At 55.0% G+C, this 13,351-nt stretch overlaps 9 protein-coding genes across 9 annotated transcripts; 3 read left to right on the top strand and 6 right to left on the bottom strand.

Annotated features, from left to right (window-relative positions):
- Positions 1 to 348: 348 nt before the first annotated feature.
- On the top strand, positions 349 to 2,742 carry C8Q71DRAFT_744170 (D-xylulose kinase). The gene is made up of 4 exons (XM_047922924.1): positions 349 to 1,011; positions 1,064 to 1,306; positions 1,364 to 1,646; positions 1,708 to 2,742. The coding sequence occupies exons 1-4, from the start codon at positions 730 to 732 to the stop codon at positions 2,556 to 2,558; spliced, it is 1,659 nt and encodes a 552-aa protein (XP_047781418.1). The 5' UTR covers positions 349 to 729; the 3' UTR covers positions 2,559 to 2,742.
- Positions 2,743 to 2,761: 19 nt separating this feature from the next.
- C8Q71DRAFT_462024 (uncharacterized protein) lies at positions 2,762 to 3,739 on the top strand. The gene is made up of 2 exons (XM_047918690.1): positions 2,762 to 3,501; positions 3,563 to 3,739. Exons 1-2 carry the CDS (start codon positions 2,916 to 2,918, stop codon positions 3,634 to 3,636), a joined length of 660 nt encoding a protein of 219 aa, XP_047781417.1. The 5' UTR covers positions 2,762 to 2,915; the 3' UTR covers positions 3,637 to 3,739.
- A 461-nt stretch (positions 3,740 to 4,200) lies between these two features.
- Positions 4,201 to 6,897, top strand: C8Q71DRAFT_462018 (cytochrome P450). The gene is made up of 10 exons (XM_047918689.1): positions 4,201 to 4,278; positions 4,349 to 4,797; positions 4,853 to 4,975; positions 5,039 to 5,207; positions 5,266 to 5,349; positions 5,421 to 5,644; positions 5,700 to 5,813; positions 5,884 to 6,058; positions 6,107 to 6,350; positions 6,421 to 6,897. The coding sequence occupies exons 2-10, from the start codon at positions 4,573 to 4,575 to the stop codon at positions 6,596 to 6,598; spliced, it is 1,536 nt and encodes a 511-aa protein (XP_047781416.1). The 5' UTR covers positions 4,201 to 4,278; positions 4,349 to 4,572; the 3' UTR covers positions 6,599 to 6,897.
- A 64-nt stretch (positions 6,898 to 6,961) lies between these two features.
- On the bottom strand, positions 6,962 to 7,668 carry C8Q71DRAFT_744151 (uncharacterized protein). The gene is made up of 2 exons (XM_047922923.1): positions 7,535 to 7,668; positions 6,962 to 7,480 (listed from the first exon to the last, which is right to left on the bottom strand). Exons 1-2 carry the CDS (start codon positions 7,587 to 7,589, stop codon positions 7,020 to 7,022), a joined length of 516 nt encoding a protein of 171 aa, XP_047781415.1. The 5' UTR covers positions 7,590 to 7,668; the 3' UTR covers positions 6,962 to 7,019.
- C8Q71DRAFT_744149 (uncharacterized protein) lies at positions 7,606 to 8,226 on the bottom strand (the record flags this gene model as incomplete). Its single annotated transcript, XM_047922922.1, has 1 exon — positions 7,606 to 8,226. The coding sequence occupies exon 1, from the start codon at positions 8,194 to 8,196 to the stop codon at positions 7,606 to 7,608; it is 591 nt and encodes a 196-aa protein (XP_047781414.1). The 5' UTR covers positions 8,197 to 8,226.
- A 590-nt stretch (positions 8,227 to 8,816) lies between these two features.
- C8Q71DRAFT_744148 (uncharacterized protein) lies at positions 8,817 to 9,664 on the bottom strand (the record flags this gene model as incomplete). The annotated part of the gene is made up of 3 exons (XM_047922921.1): positions 9,135 to 9,664; positions 8,991 to 9,081; positions 8,817 to 8,951 (listed from the first exon to the last, which is right to left on the bottom strand). Coding segments are annotated over exons 1-3 (575 nt in total), but the record flags the coding sequence as incomplete, so codon positions are not given.
- A 52-nt stretch (positions 9,665 to 9,716) lies between these two features.
- C8Q71DRAFT_744144 (uncharacterized protein) lies at positions 9,717 to 10,656 on the bottom strand. Its single transcript, XM_047922920.1, has 3 exons — positions 10,284 to 10,656; positions 9,981 to 10,229; positions 9,717 to 9,920 (listed from the first exon to the last, which is right to left on the bottom strand). The coding sequence occupies exons 1-2, from the start codon at positions 10,624 to 10,626 to the stop codon at positions 10,042 to 10,044; spliced, it is 531 nt and encodes a 176-aa protein (XP_047781412.1). The 5' UTR covers positions 10,627 to 10,656; the 3' UTR covers positions 9,717 to 9,920; positions 9,981 to 10,041.
- A 452-nt stretch (positions 10,657 to 11,108) lies between these two features.
- Positions 11,109 to 11,842, bottom strand: C8Q71DRAFT_721603 (uncharacterized protein; the record flags this gene model as incomplete). The annotated part of the gene is made up of 3 exons (XM_047921466.1): positions 11,109 to 11,137; positions 11,200 to 11,465; positions 11,532 to 11,842. The coding sequence occupies 3 exons, from the start codon at positions 11,840 to 11,842 to the stop codon at positions 11,109 to 11,111; spliced, it is 606 nt and encodes a 201-aa protein (XP_047781411.1).
- Positions 11,843 to 12,079: 237 nt separating this feature from the next.
- On the bottom strand, positions 12,080 to 13,343 carry C8Q71DRAFT_744136 (uncharacterized protein). The gene is made up of 3 exons (XM_047922919.1): positions 12,849 to 13,343; positions 12,549 to 12,791; positions 12,080 to 12,492 (listed from the first exon to the last, which is right to left on the bottom strand). Exons 1-3 carry the CDS (start codon positions 13,189 to 13,191, stop codon positions 12,458 to 12,460), a joined length of 621 nt encoding a protein of 206 aa, XP_047781410.1. The 5' UTR covers positions 13,192 to 13,343; the 3' UTR covers positions 12,080 to 12,457.
- Between the last annotated feature and the right edge of the window lie 8 nt (positions 13,344 to 13,351).

Raw genomic sequence — 13,351 nt, 5'->3', positions numbered from 1 at the left:
GCAGTGGGCTAACAAGGTAAGGACTGCATTGATGTGATAGAGTTTTGACTACAGGGTGCGTGATATGACTTGAATTTGATCATCGAGAAGGAGGTCGTCCTCACGCCTGTAATGTTGGTGAAGGCGGCTGAAGCACCTGCTGCGCCTCGGTCTCCAGAATGGCTGGTCATAAGCGGCCTTGCGGGAGACTATCCCCAAGCAGCAAGCAACTCACTGGACGGTCGAGACTCCCCACATCTGGATTTCTGTGACGCAGGTCCTTCCCATCCGAGGACGAGCGTAAGACGAGCGTGCATTTAATCTGGGCGTGTCTTCGGTGCCGTAACGTGGAGGCCGTGCGGGGAAGAGGCGGAGGGAAGATCCGTGACGCGTTCCCCAGATCACGTGAGCGCGTTTGATTGGAACGCGTCGTCGGTCCGGAGCATAGCCGTCGAATATCGCGACGCGAAACCGACAACTCGCCGGGTCAGGGCCGCTGCAGCCCGCTCGCCTGCAGCCCCCTGCTGGCCAGAACGCTCGACGAAATATCCCCATGGCTCGACCTGCCCCTCGCCATCCCCTGCCGGCCTTCCGACTCGCTAGCCTCCTCCCTCGGCGCGCTCGCACCATCCTATAAAGCCCCTCTGGACCCGGTGTTAGGATCCCCCGACTTTCTCTTCCCCATTCCCCGCAACATCCCCCACACCCCACATAACCCCGCTCTCCCCCTGAGGTCCTCCCTACCTAACGATGGAGACTTCACCCCTCTTCCTCGGCCTCGATCTCTCTACTCAGGGTCTCAAGGCCGTCCTGATCACGGAGGACAGCGATGTCGTCCATGAATCATCTGTCAACTTCGACCGCGATCTTCCAACTTATGGAACCACCAACGGCGCCATCCGCGGTCCTGGGCCCGGCGAAGTGACCTCTCCTGTCTGCTTGTGGCTTGAAGCCTTCGACCTCCTCATGGAGCGTATGAAGGCTGCCAACGTCAATTTTGGTCGCATCCTCGGCATCTCCGGTGACGGACAGGTGCGCGGCATCCCGTCGACTCTTCATCGAGACACTGACACAACTTCTCCAGCAACACGGGTCCGTGTATTGGTCCGGTGCCGCCGAGCGGATGTTGGCATCGCTCGACCCAGAATTACCGCTCAAGCAGTTGTCTCCTGGCGCGTTCTCGCTCCCCAACGCGCCCATATGGCAAGACTCTTCCACAACGCGCGAGTGCCGCGACCTCGAAGCAGCCGTCGGGGGCGCTCAGGCGCTCGCTGATCTGACAGGTAGCCGCGCGTATGAGCGGTTCACCGGTACCCAGATTGCTAAGGTATGCCGCATGACGTGTGTCTGGCACCCCGAATGTGACCACGAGCCCACAATGTAGCTTCGGCGCACGAACCCAGAGGCGTATCAGGCCACAGCACGGATCTCTTTGGTGTCCTCGTTCATGCCTTCGCTCTTCTTGGGGTCAATCGCCCCTATCGAAGTGTCAGATGCCAGCGGGATGAACTTGATGAATGTGCTCACCTGCAAGTGGGACGATACGCTCCTAGAAGCATGCGGGGGCCCAGAGCTGCGGCAAAAGATCGGCCCAGAGCCCGCTCCGGGAGGCACCGTACTAGGCACCATTAGCCCTTGGTGGGTCAAGCGATGGGGCTTCAACCCTGGTAAGCGTCTTCCCGGTGCGAAGTGTAGGTGCAGTGCTGATTTCTTACTTACCGCTCTCAGACTGTTGCATTGCACCCTTCACGGGCGATAACCCCGCCACCGTCGTCGCGCTCTCAACGCCCGGAGATGCTATCCTTTCCCTTGGCACCTCCACGACCCTCCTGCTCTCCATCCCTCCCTCCGATTCTGCACCCAAGTGCTTCACAACCTCACACCTCCTCTCCCACCCTACGACAATCGACGCGCACATCGCGATGCTCTGCTACAAGAACGGCGCGCTCGCACGTGAGCAAGTCCGGGACGCCTACGCCGACGCGCACTGGTCACAGTTCAACACGCTCGTCGAGCAGACGCCAGCAGGCAACGCCGGATACATGGGCTTCTACTTCCCTCTCCCCGAGATCATCCCTCCAAGCGTGCACGGCTCGTTCTTCTTCCACGCCAACGCTTCCGTCCACCCTCCCTCCGTGCGCTCAGTCACCGACGCAGAGATGCCTCGGACTGCGCACCCGCGTGCGATCCTCGAGTCTCAGTTCCTCTCCATTCGCTCGCGCATCACTGCGATCCTCCCACCGGACGCCGCACCGCTGCAGCGGCTCGTGCTGAGCGGCGGGTCCTCCGCGAATGCGGTCATCCGGCAGCTCGCCGCGGACGTGTTCGGCATGCGCGTGTTCGTCGCGGGCAAGGAGGGCGCGGCGGAGGGCGGTGCGCAGCTCGCACGGTACGCGTGGTGGCGCGCACAGAACGGCGGCGAGGGCACGTTCGAGGAGATGCGCGCCGCAGACATCGTTGGCGAGCGTATGAAGTGTGTCGCGGAGCCGAAGGAGGCGAACGTCGCGCTTTATGCGGAACTCGTGGACGCGTACCGTGTGTGCGAGGACCGTGTCGTGAACATGTGTCATGCTACTTAGATGGGATACCCGGGCGAACGTTTATAGAGCAAAACATAGACTGGTAGAAGTATAGTGGGGCATCTACGATACTGTACATTATCTCTTGGCTTTGTAGCATCAGGGACTGCAATTGATGTTCCTAGGACATCTTGTGCGAGCTCGGAGACTTCAGTGAGTGCCACTGCGCGGCCTCGCTCGCGAATCATGTGATCGCGACAATTCCTCAACCAATCGACATCGCAAATATTGCTTCGCACAGTCGTAGGGGTATCCCGGATTATATACCCAACCCAAGACCCCGTGCTAGATACCCCTACGACTGCGTGCGAAGTAATGCGCGCATCGCTCTGAATCAAGTACGAGATCGAGGTGGCCATGTCATTTGCGAAGAAGATCATGGCAGGCAAGGACCCGCTCACGGTCTACGCCGCCGCATGCCAGATGCGGATGCCTAACCTCGCCCTCGAGGCGGCCAAGCTCAGCCTCCTCCACGAACAGATAATCCTCACTGCGACCACACCAGCAGGGCTGGACTGTGGACAGCCTTCCTGCCACGATCCTCTTTGCGCTCATGCAGTATCGCGAAAAGTGCAAGGCCGTCATATGCATCCAGCGCTTCGTACAGGACGATCGGGTCTAGAAGGACCAAGGAAGGACTGGCGCGAGTTCCGGTACTTCTCTGCGAGATCTGCGACCCGCGACCCATTAATGACGACGGACTTCCTCGCGAAGGCGCGGTCATACTCGACGTCGAACACCTCCGCGTCGTGCTCCGCGACCTGCTACGTAGCATGCCTGGACCTGTGCCGGACTCATCAGCGAAGTCATGCTCTCGTCGATGCTGCTCATGGCTGGTTCACGCGAGAACACAAAGTGCGAGTCGTGCCGCATGTCTATCGTCAGAGATGTGCGCGAACTCCACACGGAGATCTTGTCAGAGGTTCAACGCTCTGTGTCAATGGTAAGTGTGCCCTCTTCAACCTCAAAGGTACCGACACATGCTAACGGAGCGCCGCATCAAGATCAAGCTCGAGCTTGCTTTGTAGAAGCCGCAACACTCGTTTGCTCGGCCTACTACTGCCCCGCACTTCACTGACAAATATGCTTCGCTTTCGTCCCAGGTGTTCCTAACATCACGATACTCGCTATCTACACCCGACGATCGTACCCGGAAGTACCGGTGTGTAGCCATCTGTACTTACTACATTCTCGTATGGTTGCTCGGTTCGTGCTCTTCTGCACCTCATGTATACCTCCACTGCCACGACTGATGTGAGTGTTCAGCCTTTTTCAGTCTTTCGATGTTTGTCTGCGTCACACATCGAGTTGTATTTCTGCTAAGTATCGTATCTGCAGCCCGAAAATCTCAAGCTCAGAACCCGCCGAGACATTCCGCAAGATCTCTCAATAGCTCAACATGCGACGGCGCGGGGATCGATACAAGGAGCAATTCGAAGGTATGCTGACATGTTCGGCAGTGGAGGAATGAACTCTGTTCGCACACTCGCAGGCTTGAGCGCTTGAGCTTGAGCGTATTCACAGAGGCTATTGATATGTGTTGGTTAGCGTTGTCAATGGCCAACGAGACCGGTGAAGCATCACGCGTCACGACTAGCATCTCCTCTCCACGCTGAGTATGGTGAGCTAGCTAACGTAGAAGCAGCCCTCCGACACAACCTACGCCACACGTGTCTACAATGACGCCCCCTCGACTACCTCAAAATGAGATGCGCCTACTGTGAGTAGCTTTCCATTACCAACGCAGTACCCTAATGGTCGATTGTCAGACTCATATGAACTCATACCAGCTGAAAATCGTTCGCGTATTGCCATTTGTGCCACTACGTTCGACGAGACCGACATCTTGTAAATACCGTCCGTCAGCTGCCTGTAGTCGACGCTATCTGGTCACTACTTATACAGACGTTACCTCGCGTTCTACTTGTCACTGCCCAAATTTCACGTTCGCTCTGTTCTGCATCCGAGGCCGTCTTGCACCCTCGACTCATACGTGTCCATCGTCGCGATTACGATGGAGACCATGGGTACCATCATTGGTATCTTCATATTGATGATCCTTCTGAAATGGAGGTTCGATCCGGTGAGCATCGGTGAGCATGTCAATTGGAAAACAACACTGATACTGGCCCTCTACTCCATCCCGGCGGTCGGGCCATCCTTCCCTGTGCTGTCATACATAGGTGCTTACCGGTATTGCACCTATGCTCGTGCAGTCCTTGAAGAAGGCTATTCCAAGGTTGGTTGTCGTGCGACAATCCAGGCCTGAGCTTACCCTTGGGTTATGTTCGAAGTATAACGTCTTCAAAGTCGCCATGCTCGACCAGTGGCTCGTCATCGTGAGTGGCGCCGACTTGAATGACGAGCTATCCAAGGTCCCGGAGTCGCATGCAACCTCCCACAAGGCGGCTCAAGACGTGCGTCCATCAACTCCTCGTTCCTATTGCTTCGATGCATCACTGATCCTGAACATTGGACAGCTTTCCCAACTACGGTACACCTTCTTTGAGAGTGTCGCTGATCAGCCCATCCATATCACTACCATTCGCGGCCCTTTGACGAAGAACCTTGGTGTTGTCTTCGATGACGTCGTAGACGAGGTTCAGGCTGCATTTGCTGACACCATCGGGTGCAAGATGCAGGGTGATGGTTGGTCGACGTTTTTCTTCCCATGTTCATTATGACCCTGACAAGTATCTGCGACCAGAGTGGATTAGCATAGACCCTATGACGGTTATGTCGGTCATCACCTCTCGCTCCAGCAATCGTGTTTTTGTCGGTCTTCCCTTATGTAAGTCGACCTTTCCACGCGGCCACGCAATGGGTTACACGGAAAGCTAACGTTACGCTGCATGTGAATAGGTCGGAACGAAGATTATTTGAACCTTGTTCGCGGGTTCACCTTTGATGCGTTAAATGCGCGTTTCATACTCAGTCTGTTCCCGAAATCAATGAAGGGTATTATCGGCCCATTCATCCCCTGGGCACGCAAAGCAACTCAGAGGGCATCAATGTACATCCGGCCCATCATTGAAGATCGGCTCAACAAGCTCAGAGAAATGGGCGGGAAATGGGCGGACAAACCAGTAAGCCGTTCGCCATCCGAACACTGCGCACTGACTGAGAGCTACTGAATCCTAGAACGATTACATCGCGTGGGCAATGGAAGAGGCTGAGCGACAGGGCCAGCCTACCCAAGTTGTTATCGAGAGCCTCATGATCACGAACTTTGTTGCTATACACACATCTAGCAAGGTGCGCATCTTCCTCGCTGTCATCTGACCCGTAAACTTGAGGTGGGTTATTGACGACCTACGCGTTACAGAGTATGACACAAGCGCTATATCACCTCGCAGAGAGCCCCGTGCTTGCTGAGCCCTTGCGCGAGGAGGTCGAGGAAGTGATCAGGGAGCACGGCTGGACCAAGGTTGCGATGAGCAAGATGTGGAAGCTCGACAGCTTCATGCGCGAGTCACAGCGCTTCAACGGCATCACCCACAGTGAGGGTCCACGTCCATCTCCTAGTCCGTCATGCTGATTGTTCGCAGTCTCTATCATGCGGAAGACGTCGCAAGACACGACACTCTCCAACGGGACGGTTATACCCGCCGAGACCCTCGTCGCGGGCGCGTCGACGGCGACACATCATGACGCGCGCAACTACGAGAATCCCGCAGTGTTCGAGCCGTTCCGCTTCGCGAATATGCGCGCGGAGGACGATGCGCACATCAAGCATCAGTTCGTCAGCACCTCACCAGGATATGTGGCCTTCGGGCATGGGAAATACGCTTGGTACGCAGCGCCTCAGTATTCCGTCTTTTCGGTGTAGTGTGTTGTTGACTGAGGGACCTTGTCGTACCAGCCCGGGCCGATTCTTCGCGGTAAACGAGCTGAAGGTTATGATGGCGTATATCTTGCTTCACTACGACGTCAAGTTCAAGGCTGGGCAGGAGATGCCAGAGAACTCGTCGCGCTGGCATGTCGTCGTCCCGGGACACGCGGACGTGCTCTTCAGGAACCGACACTCCATGCCTGCTTAACGGACATTGAGTATCGGTTGACGTGGTGTGGTGTGTTCCCTTGTATATGAGATGCATTTGGATTCGAGTTATCGAGTGAGCTTCTTTAATTCTGGGATGCACAGCACGCGATCTAGGTTCTGAACTCCAGGGCATATGTCACTTGTCTCAGGAAGTGAAAGCCGCATGCTATCGCTGGCGCGCATCGGCCTGTGACCCGCTTGTCTCCATAGGTTCTCTTCCTGTGCGTCGGTGGCTCGAGCTCAGCCCACAACCTTGATGTATATCGCACATTATCTCATTCCTAATGAAGTCGATACTCGCTTACACAAGTCTCCCGGGCAGGCAAGTGTCGAAGGCCTTGCTGAGTGCCTACCGGAAAGCACCGCGAGTCGTTCCATAGCTTTTGAGAACGCCATGAAGCGACACATGAACAGCTAGTTTACAGCAAGGCAGTCTTGGTAATCTCTCGCTTCTCCTCATACCCTTCGAGTGAAATCTCCCCTACCGTCAGCTGCGAGCCTGCTAGATCACGCGGACCGTCATTCGCGGACTCGGACGCCGGCAGCACTCTCTCGGCGAAGTAGGCTTCAAGCTCGCCATAACCAGTCGCAGCCAACGGGGCAACGGACCTCACTGTGCCGTCCGGGCGCACGACAACTTGAAGGCCGCCCTCCGCCGGGTCGATCGAATATTTCGCATACGCATCCCCCGTCACGTTGTAGGCTGAACTGCCTAATGGCTGCTCGCCCAGCGCCTCAGTGGACTGCAGCGTACCCTCCCCGCGCGGGATAGTCAAGAACGAGAATGCGGGTGCACGCGTCTGCGTGAACACGTCGCGGTCATCGAGTGCCTGCTTGAGCGCCAGGTATCTACCCACGCAGATTGCGTTCAGCGCCGCACCTGCGAGCGTAAGTATCAGCAATAAAAACAACTTATCACTTGACAGACACTCACCGAAGTTGCGTGGTATATAGTGACTCGGTGGCCTCAGGAATTGCAGACCCCACATCAGGGACTACTAGTACTTATACACCGTCGGTCACCGTCTCGTTGTCGCTTTCAGTGGCATCTCCGCCATCCGAGTCGTTGGCGGCGTCCATGGATTGTTCATCGCCAGAATCTTCATCGCTGCTCTCGTCATCACTAGTGTCACTGTCTTCCTCACTATCCTCCTCCTCCTCCTCGACGTCGTCGTCGTATTCGTGGGTGGTGATCTCTGACAAGTAGCTACAGTGAGTGGCGTTAGAGAGGCTAGCATACAATCTAATCTCACCGTAAAGAGTCGAGGAAGGATCATTATGCTGATACCACCCAAAATTCTTGAGTGGCATGGCTTGCTTCAGACAGCGGAACTGCTTCTGCGTGAGCAGTTCCGAGCGAGCGAGTTTCGTTGGTGGGTAACGGTTGTCACCATAGTCGACATACGCAACAAAAACGGACTCGGGCCTGTCGTGTACCCAGCAGGCGAGCGCGCGAATGATGCCGACCTGGTTTGCGACCCACATTACGGCTGCTTGAATACGTCGAGCATCTGACGTTTTAGGAGCAAGGTTGTGCTTCTTCGCAATTTCGAGCGCGTCTTCTTCGTAGAGAGGCCAGCCAAGAACCCAAGTCATGTTGAGAGGTGTGGATGCGAGGAGGAATGGTGCGCGGTGATGCGGTATATAACTGCAAGTTGGCGCGCGCCGCGGTACAGTGCTCGGATCCGCTGTGGCTCGCGACTCACGTGATCGCGACATCCTCATCCAATAATCCGCGTTGTGTAATGGAAAGGACGCTTATATGTATCGCGCCCTGCGGCCACACTTTCGTGTTCGGATAGTTAAGCGCGACGAGCAGATGGTTATTGGAGCCCTACTGACAAGGTGCCCAACTTATCTCTGTACCTGCTCGGCGCACGAATCCGCGTCAGTTGGCTCTCACACGGGCGATGAACTCAGCGAGACGTCAGGAACAATTTATACAGGACCAATATACATGTGTGTTAACGTATCATACATTGTCGACGTGCACGGGAATATGGATATTCGATGGTGACGAGATGCTGGTGACGTGATTGAGAACTTGGACAGCGCGACAGGGTCAGGACTACTAAGCGGACAGGATGCATCGTGGCGTATCCTGCCTCATGTGAATGATTCGTCGATTCGGCAGCCCTCATCTATGGAAAGAGTAGCATCAGTACTCAAAGACAAAATATGACGGTTGAAGGACTTACTGAACTCGCTGGGCAGCGACCCCAGAATCCACAGCGGAGACAACACCGTCGGTCACAGTCTCGTTGTCACTATCATCTCCTGCAGACTTCTTGGCCGTATCCATCCGCTCTTCGTCGTCAGGGCCTGCATTGCTGCTCTCGTCATTGTCGCCGCCGTCACTGTCTTCGTCGCTGCTTTCGCCACCGCTGCCGTCGCTGTCCTCGTCGCTGCTCTCGCCACCGCTACCGTTGCTATTCTCGTCACTGTCATCCTCGTCATTATCGTATTCAGGTACGGGGCTCCCTGATATATAGATGAGCCATGCCAAGGCGTTGAAGAGCATATAGCAAACATACTGTAAAGCTCGCATGACGGGTCATTATGCTGGTACCATCCAAAGTTCTTGAGCGGCATGGCGCGCTTGAGGCGGGTGTACTGCTTGTCCGTGATCATGTTGGCGCGAGGGACTTTCGCCGGAGGTTCACGCTTGTCCCCGAACTCGACGTACGCGGCATAGACAAACTCGGGCTTATCGTCCACCCAGCAAGAGTACGCGTTGATGATGCCGACTTGGTCTGCGATCCACATTCTGGCAGTTTGGATGCGCCGGTCATCTCCGGCTTTGGGGTCTTTGACGAGGTTGTGCTTCTTCGCAATCTCAAGCGAGTCCTTGCGGTACAGAGGCCATCCAAGAACCCAAGTCATAAGTGGTGTGAAGGTGTAGAGAAACTGCAGGGATGATACGATGGTGCTGGAAGACAGGCGCAGGATAGGCGACTTACATTGTCTTGGACAAGGAGGGCGCGTTCCAGGCGCGTTCCGCTGGGTTCCGGCGCTCGCTTGTATGATCTGCCGTGGCCAGATGTACGATGGGGATCACCACTCGATCATCTGTGGCTTCGGCGCCAGTGCCGCGGTGGAGGAGGCGGTGTACCGATCGACTTGTCAGGCAGCAATACATTCGGAGTCAATAGCAATGTAGTAACATAATCAGACATTGTTAGTGTACACAAGGTCTGGAGAATGTTCAATGAATGGCATGGTGACGAGATACCGAATATGTGCTGGAGAACCTGCACAGCGCGACAGAGTCAGAAGCAAGGCCCGCTCGGACAGGACGCAGCATGGAGGCTCGTCCTATCCTACGGACGTGTAAGAAAGGTTCAGCAATAACAGCAACCTATCATTGGGCAAACACTCACCGAAGTTGCGTGGTAGTGACTCGGTGTCCTCAGGAATTGCAGACCCCACATCAGGGACTACTTATACACCGTCGGTCACCGTCTCGTTGTTGCTTTCAGTGGCATCTCCGCCATCCGAGTCGTCAGCGGCGTCCATGGGTTGTTCATCACCAGAATCTTCATCGCTGCTCTCGTCATCACTAGTATCACTGCCTTCCTCACTATCCTCCTCCTCCCCCTCGACGTCGTCGTATTCGTAAATGGTAATTTCTGACAAGTAGCTATGAGTGGCGTCAAATCTGCTAGCATACAATCTGATCTCACCGTAAAGAGTCGAGGAAGGATCATTATGCTGATACCACCCAAAGTTCTTGAGTGGCATGGCTTGCTTCAGACGGCGGAACTGCTTCTGCGTGAGCAGTTCCGAGCGAGCGAGTTTCGTTGGTGGGTAACGGTTGTCCCCATAGTCGATATACGCAGCATAAACGAGCTCGAGCCTGTCGTGTACCCAGCAGCCGAGCGCGCGAATGATGCCGACCTGGTCTGCGACCCACATTTCGGCTGCTTGAATACGTCGAGCATCTGACGCTTGAGGAGCAAGGTTATGCTTCTTCGCAATTCCGAGCGCGTCTTCTTCGTAGAGAGGCCAGCCAAGAACCCAAGTCATATTGAGAGGTGTAGATGCGGGGAGGAATGGTGCGCGATAATTGGCGTGCGCTGCGGTACTCGGATCCGCTGTGGCTCGCGACTCACGTGATCGCGACATGATTCCCTCAACCAATCCACGTTGTGTAAGTATTTGAAAGGACGCTTATATCGCGCCCTGCGGCCACACTTTCGCGTTCGAGTAGTTATGTAAGCGCGACGAGCAGAGGGTAATTGAAGCCCTACTTACAAGGTACCTAACTTACCTCTGTACCTGCTCGGCGCACGAATCCGCGTCAGTTGGCTCTCACACGGCAATGTACTCATCAAGATGTCAGGGACAATATATACAGGACCAATATACATGTATGTTAGCGTATCATACACGGGGATCTGAAGAATGTTCAATGGGATAGTGTCGAGATACCGAATATGTGCTGGAGAAATTGGACAGCGCGACAGAGTCAGAAGCAAGGGGAAAGGACGCAGCATGGTTGTCCTACCCTACGGACGTGTTTCGACAATCCGGCAACCTTCATCCACAGGAAGAAAGGTATCAGCAATAATAACAACCTATCATTGGGCAGATACTCACCGAATTCGCGTGGTAGTGACTCAGTGGCCTCAGGAATTGCAGGTCCCGCATCAGGGACTACACCGTCGGTCACCGTCTCGCTGTCGCTTTCAGTGGCGTCCTCTCCATCTGCGTTACTGGCGGCGGTCGTCCATTCTTCATCGTCCGAACCTCCGTGGCTGCCGTCATTGCTATCATCGTCACTACCGTCGTCATCATTCGAGTTCTCCTCGTCCTCCTCCGAGTCGTATTCGTCTACGGTAGTCTCTGACACGCACTCATGAGTCCTGTCGAAGACGATTTGAGTTCAACCCAATACCCACCGTAGAGAGTAGCAGATGGATCATTGTTACCACCCAAAGTTCTTCAGTGGCATCGCCTGCTTGAGGCGACGATATTGCTTTCCTGGCAGGATCAGTTGCTCGCGGACGAGTTTACTTGGGGGGTAGCGGTTGTCACCATGGTCGACGTAGACGGCGTAGACGAGCTCCGGCATGTCTTGGACCCAACAGGAGAGCGCGCGGATGACACCGACTTGCTCTACGACCCACGTCTTGGCTGCACTGATACGTCGAGCATCTGATGCCCTGGGGGCAAGGTTGTGCTTCTTGGCAATCTCGAGCGCGTCCTCATTGTAAAGAGGCCAGCCAAGGACCCAGGTCATGATGAATGGCGCGTATGCAAACAGTAGCGGTCAGAAACAATATGATGATGTTGGGGATGTATAGGCGACTTTATGTTTCGGAGAAGGTGTGCGGGGACATGGTTGCGTGCCTCCGCCGCCAGGCTGACGCCGAGTGATTTACCACGTGACCGCGATATGATCTCTTCAGCTTCACCGTGGGTCCGTGACGAGCTGTAAGTAGGGTACTCTCCGAGATATAAACATATCATTGTTTAACCGCTGTTGTGCTCTTTCGAAGAATTAGACGTCCGTACGTACCCCTTAGCAAATGAACGGGAATCTTGACATTGGGAGGGACATGATACGTGTCGCGAGTGACTACAACCTCGTGTACGGTGTGGTTCGTACCCGAAGTACAGAGGATTCATGACAAGTGATTCCTTACAGCGGCTCCAGTCCGTACAAAAGGACAGTCTCCGTTAAAAGAATTCCACAGTGAGGCAGGAGTTCCGCGTCATGACACGATCCTAGCGTTGACGTAAGTGAGACTTCCAACAGCTCGATGACTACAATATAGCGGATATGGGATAGAATAATCCGACAACACGACAGCGCACACGATAGGATGAAAGGAACAGAGCTTGAGAGGATGGTTTATGGGTGCGCTTCAACAATACGGCAAGCTTCATCTACAGGCTCAGAGGTATGAGCGACAGAGACAACATGGCATGAGTCGAACACTCACCAAAGTCGCGCGGCAGCGACTCAGCAGCGTCCGTGATTGGAGCGCCCGCAAAAGACACACTGCCATCAGTGACTGTCTCGTTGTCGCTTTCAGTGGCATCTCCGCCATCCGAGTCGTTGGCGGCGTCCATGGATTGTTCATCACCAGAATCTTCATCGCTGCTCTCGTCATCACTAGTGTCACTGTCTTCCTCACTATCCTCCTCCTCCTCCTCCTCCTCGTCGTATTCGTAGGTGGTGATCTCTGACAAGTAGCCACAGTGAGTGGCGTTAGAGAGGCTAGCATACAATCTAATCTCACCGTAAAGAGTCGAGGAAGGATCATTATGCTGATACCACCCAAAATTCTTGAGTGGCATGGCTTGCTTCAGACAGCGGAACTGCTTCTGCGTGAGCAGTTCCGAGCGAGCGAGTTTTGTTGGTGGGTAACGGTTGTCACCATAGTCGACATACGCAACAATGACGGACTCGGGCCTGTCGTGTACCCAGCAGGCGAACGCGCGCATGATGCCGACCTGGTCTGCGATCCACATTACGGCTGCTTGAATACGTCGAGCATCTGACAATTTAGGAGCAAGGTTGTGCTTCTTCGCAATTTCGAGCGCATCTTCTTTGTAGAGAGGCCAGCCAAGAACCCAAGTCATGGCGAATGGTGCGGATGCGAGAAAGTGCAGGTGATGATACGATGTGCTGGAAGACAGGCGGCTTAAATGTCTCAGACAAGGAGTGCGGGGTGTGGTTCCGGCGCTCGCTTGTATGATCTGCCGTGGCCCGATGTCCTACGATGGCGATCGCCACTCGATC

This window comes from Rhodofomes roseus (genome assembly GCF_022264815.1).
Source record: "Rhodofomes roseus strain CIRM-BRFM 1785 chromosome Unknown C8Q71scaffold_5, whole genome shotgun sequence".
In the NCBI taxonomy this organism is placed as follows: Eukaryota; Fungi; Basidiomycota; class Agaricomycetes; order Polyporales; family Fomitopsidaceae; genus Rhodofomes; species Rhodofomes roseus.
The sequence above is the reverse complement of the archived record's forward strand: the minus strand, read 5'-3'. Positions and strand labels throughout refer to the sequence as shown.

Excerpts from the sequence above, each read along its gene's own strand:
- C8Q71DRAFT_744170 (XM_047922924.1), top strand. The coding sequence starts at position 730 with ATGGAGACTTCACCCCTCTTCCTCGGCCTCGATCTCTCTACTCAGGGT. Across the intron at positions 1,012-1,063 it reads GCATCTCCGGTGACGGACAG|CAACACGGGTCCGTGTATTG; the intron begins GTGCGCGGCATC and ends CAACTTCTCCAG. Across the intron at positions 1,647-1,707 it reads GCGATGGGGCTTCAACCCTG|ACTGTTGCATTGCACCCTTC; the intron begins GTAAGCGTCTTC and ends TACCGCTCTCAG.
- C8Q71DRAFT_462024 (XM_047918690.1), top strand. The coding sequence starts at position 2,916 with ATGTCATTTGCGAAGAAGATCATGGCAGGCAAGGACCCGCTCACGGTC. Across the intron at positions 3,502-3,562 it reads TTCAACGCTCTGTGTCAATG|ATCAAGCTCGAGCTTGCTTT; the intron begins GTAAGTGTGCCC and ends CGCCGCATCAAG.
- C8Q71DRAFT_462018 (XM_047918689.1), top strand. The coding sequence starts at position 4,573 with ATGGAGACCATGGGTACCATCATTGGTATCTTCATATTGATGATCCTT. Across the intron at positions 4,798-4,852 it reads TTGAAGAAGGCTATTCCAAG|TATAACGTCTTCAAAGTCGC; the intron begins GTTGGTTGTCGT and ends TTATGTTCGAAG. Across the intron at positions 4,976-5,038 it reads CCCACAAGGCGGCTCAAGAC|CTTTCCCAACTACGGTACAC; the intron begins GTGCGTCCATCA and ends AACATTGGACAG.
- C8Q71DRAFT_744151 (XM_047922923.1), bottom strand. The coding sequence starts at position 7,589 with ATGTGGGGTCTGCAATTCCTGAGGCCACCGAGTCACTATATACCACGC. Across the intron at positions 7,481-7,534 it reads CTATATACCACGCAACTTCG|GTGCGGCGCTGAACGCAATC; the intron begins GTGAGTGTCTGT and ends TTACGCTCGCAG.
- C8Q71DRAFT_744144 (XM_047922920.1), bottom strand. The coding sequence starts at position 10,626 with ATGACTTGGGTTCTTGGCTGGCCTCTCTACGAAGAAGACGCGCTCGGA. Across the intron at positions 10,230-10,283 it reads TCCTTCCTCGACTCTTTACG|AAATTACCATTTACGAATAC; the intron begins GTGAGATCAGAT and ends GCTACTTGTCAG.
- C8Q71DRAFT_744136 (XM_047922919.1), bottom strand. The coding sequence starts at position 13,191 with ATGACTTGGGTTCTTGGCTGGCCTCTCTACAAAGAAGATGCGCTCGAA. Across the intron at positions 12,792-12,848 it reads TCCTTCCTCGACTCTTTACG|AGATCACCACCTACGAATAC; the intron begins GTGAGATTAGAT and ends GCTACTTGTCAG. Across the intron at positions 12,493-12,548 it reads GTCGCTGCCGCGCGACTTTG|ATGAAGCTTGCCGTATTGTT; the intron begins GTGAGTGTTCGA and ends CTGAGCCTGTAG.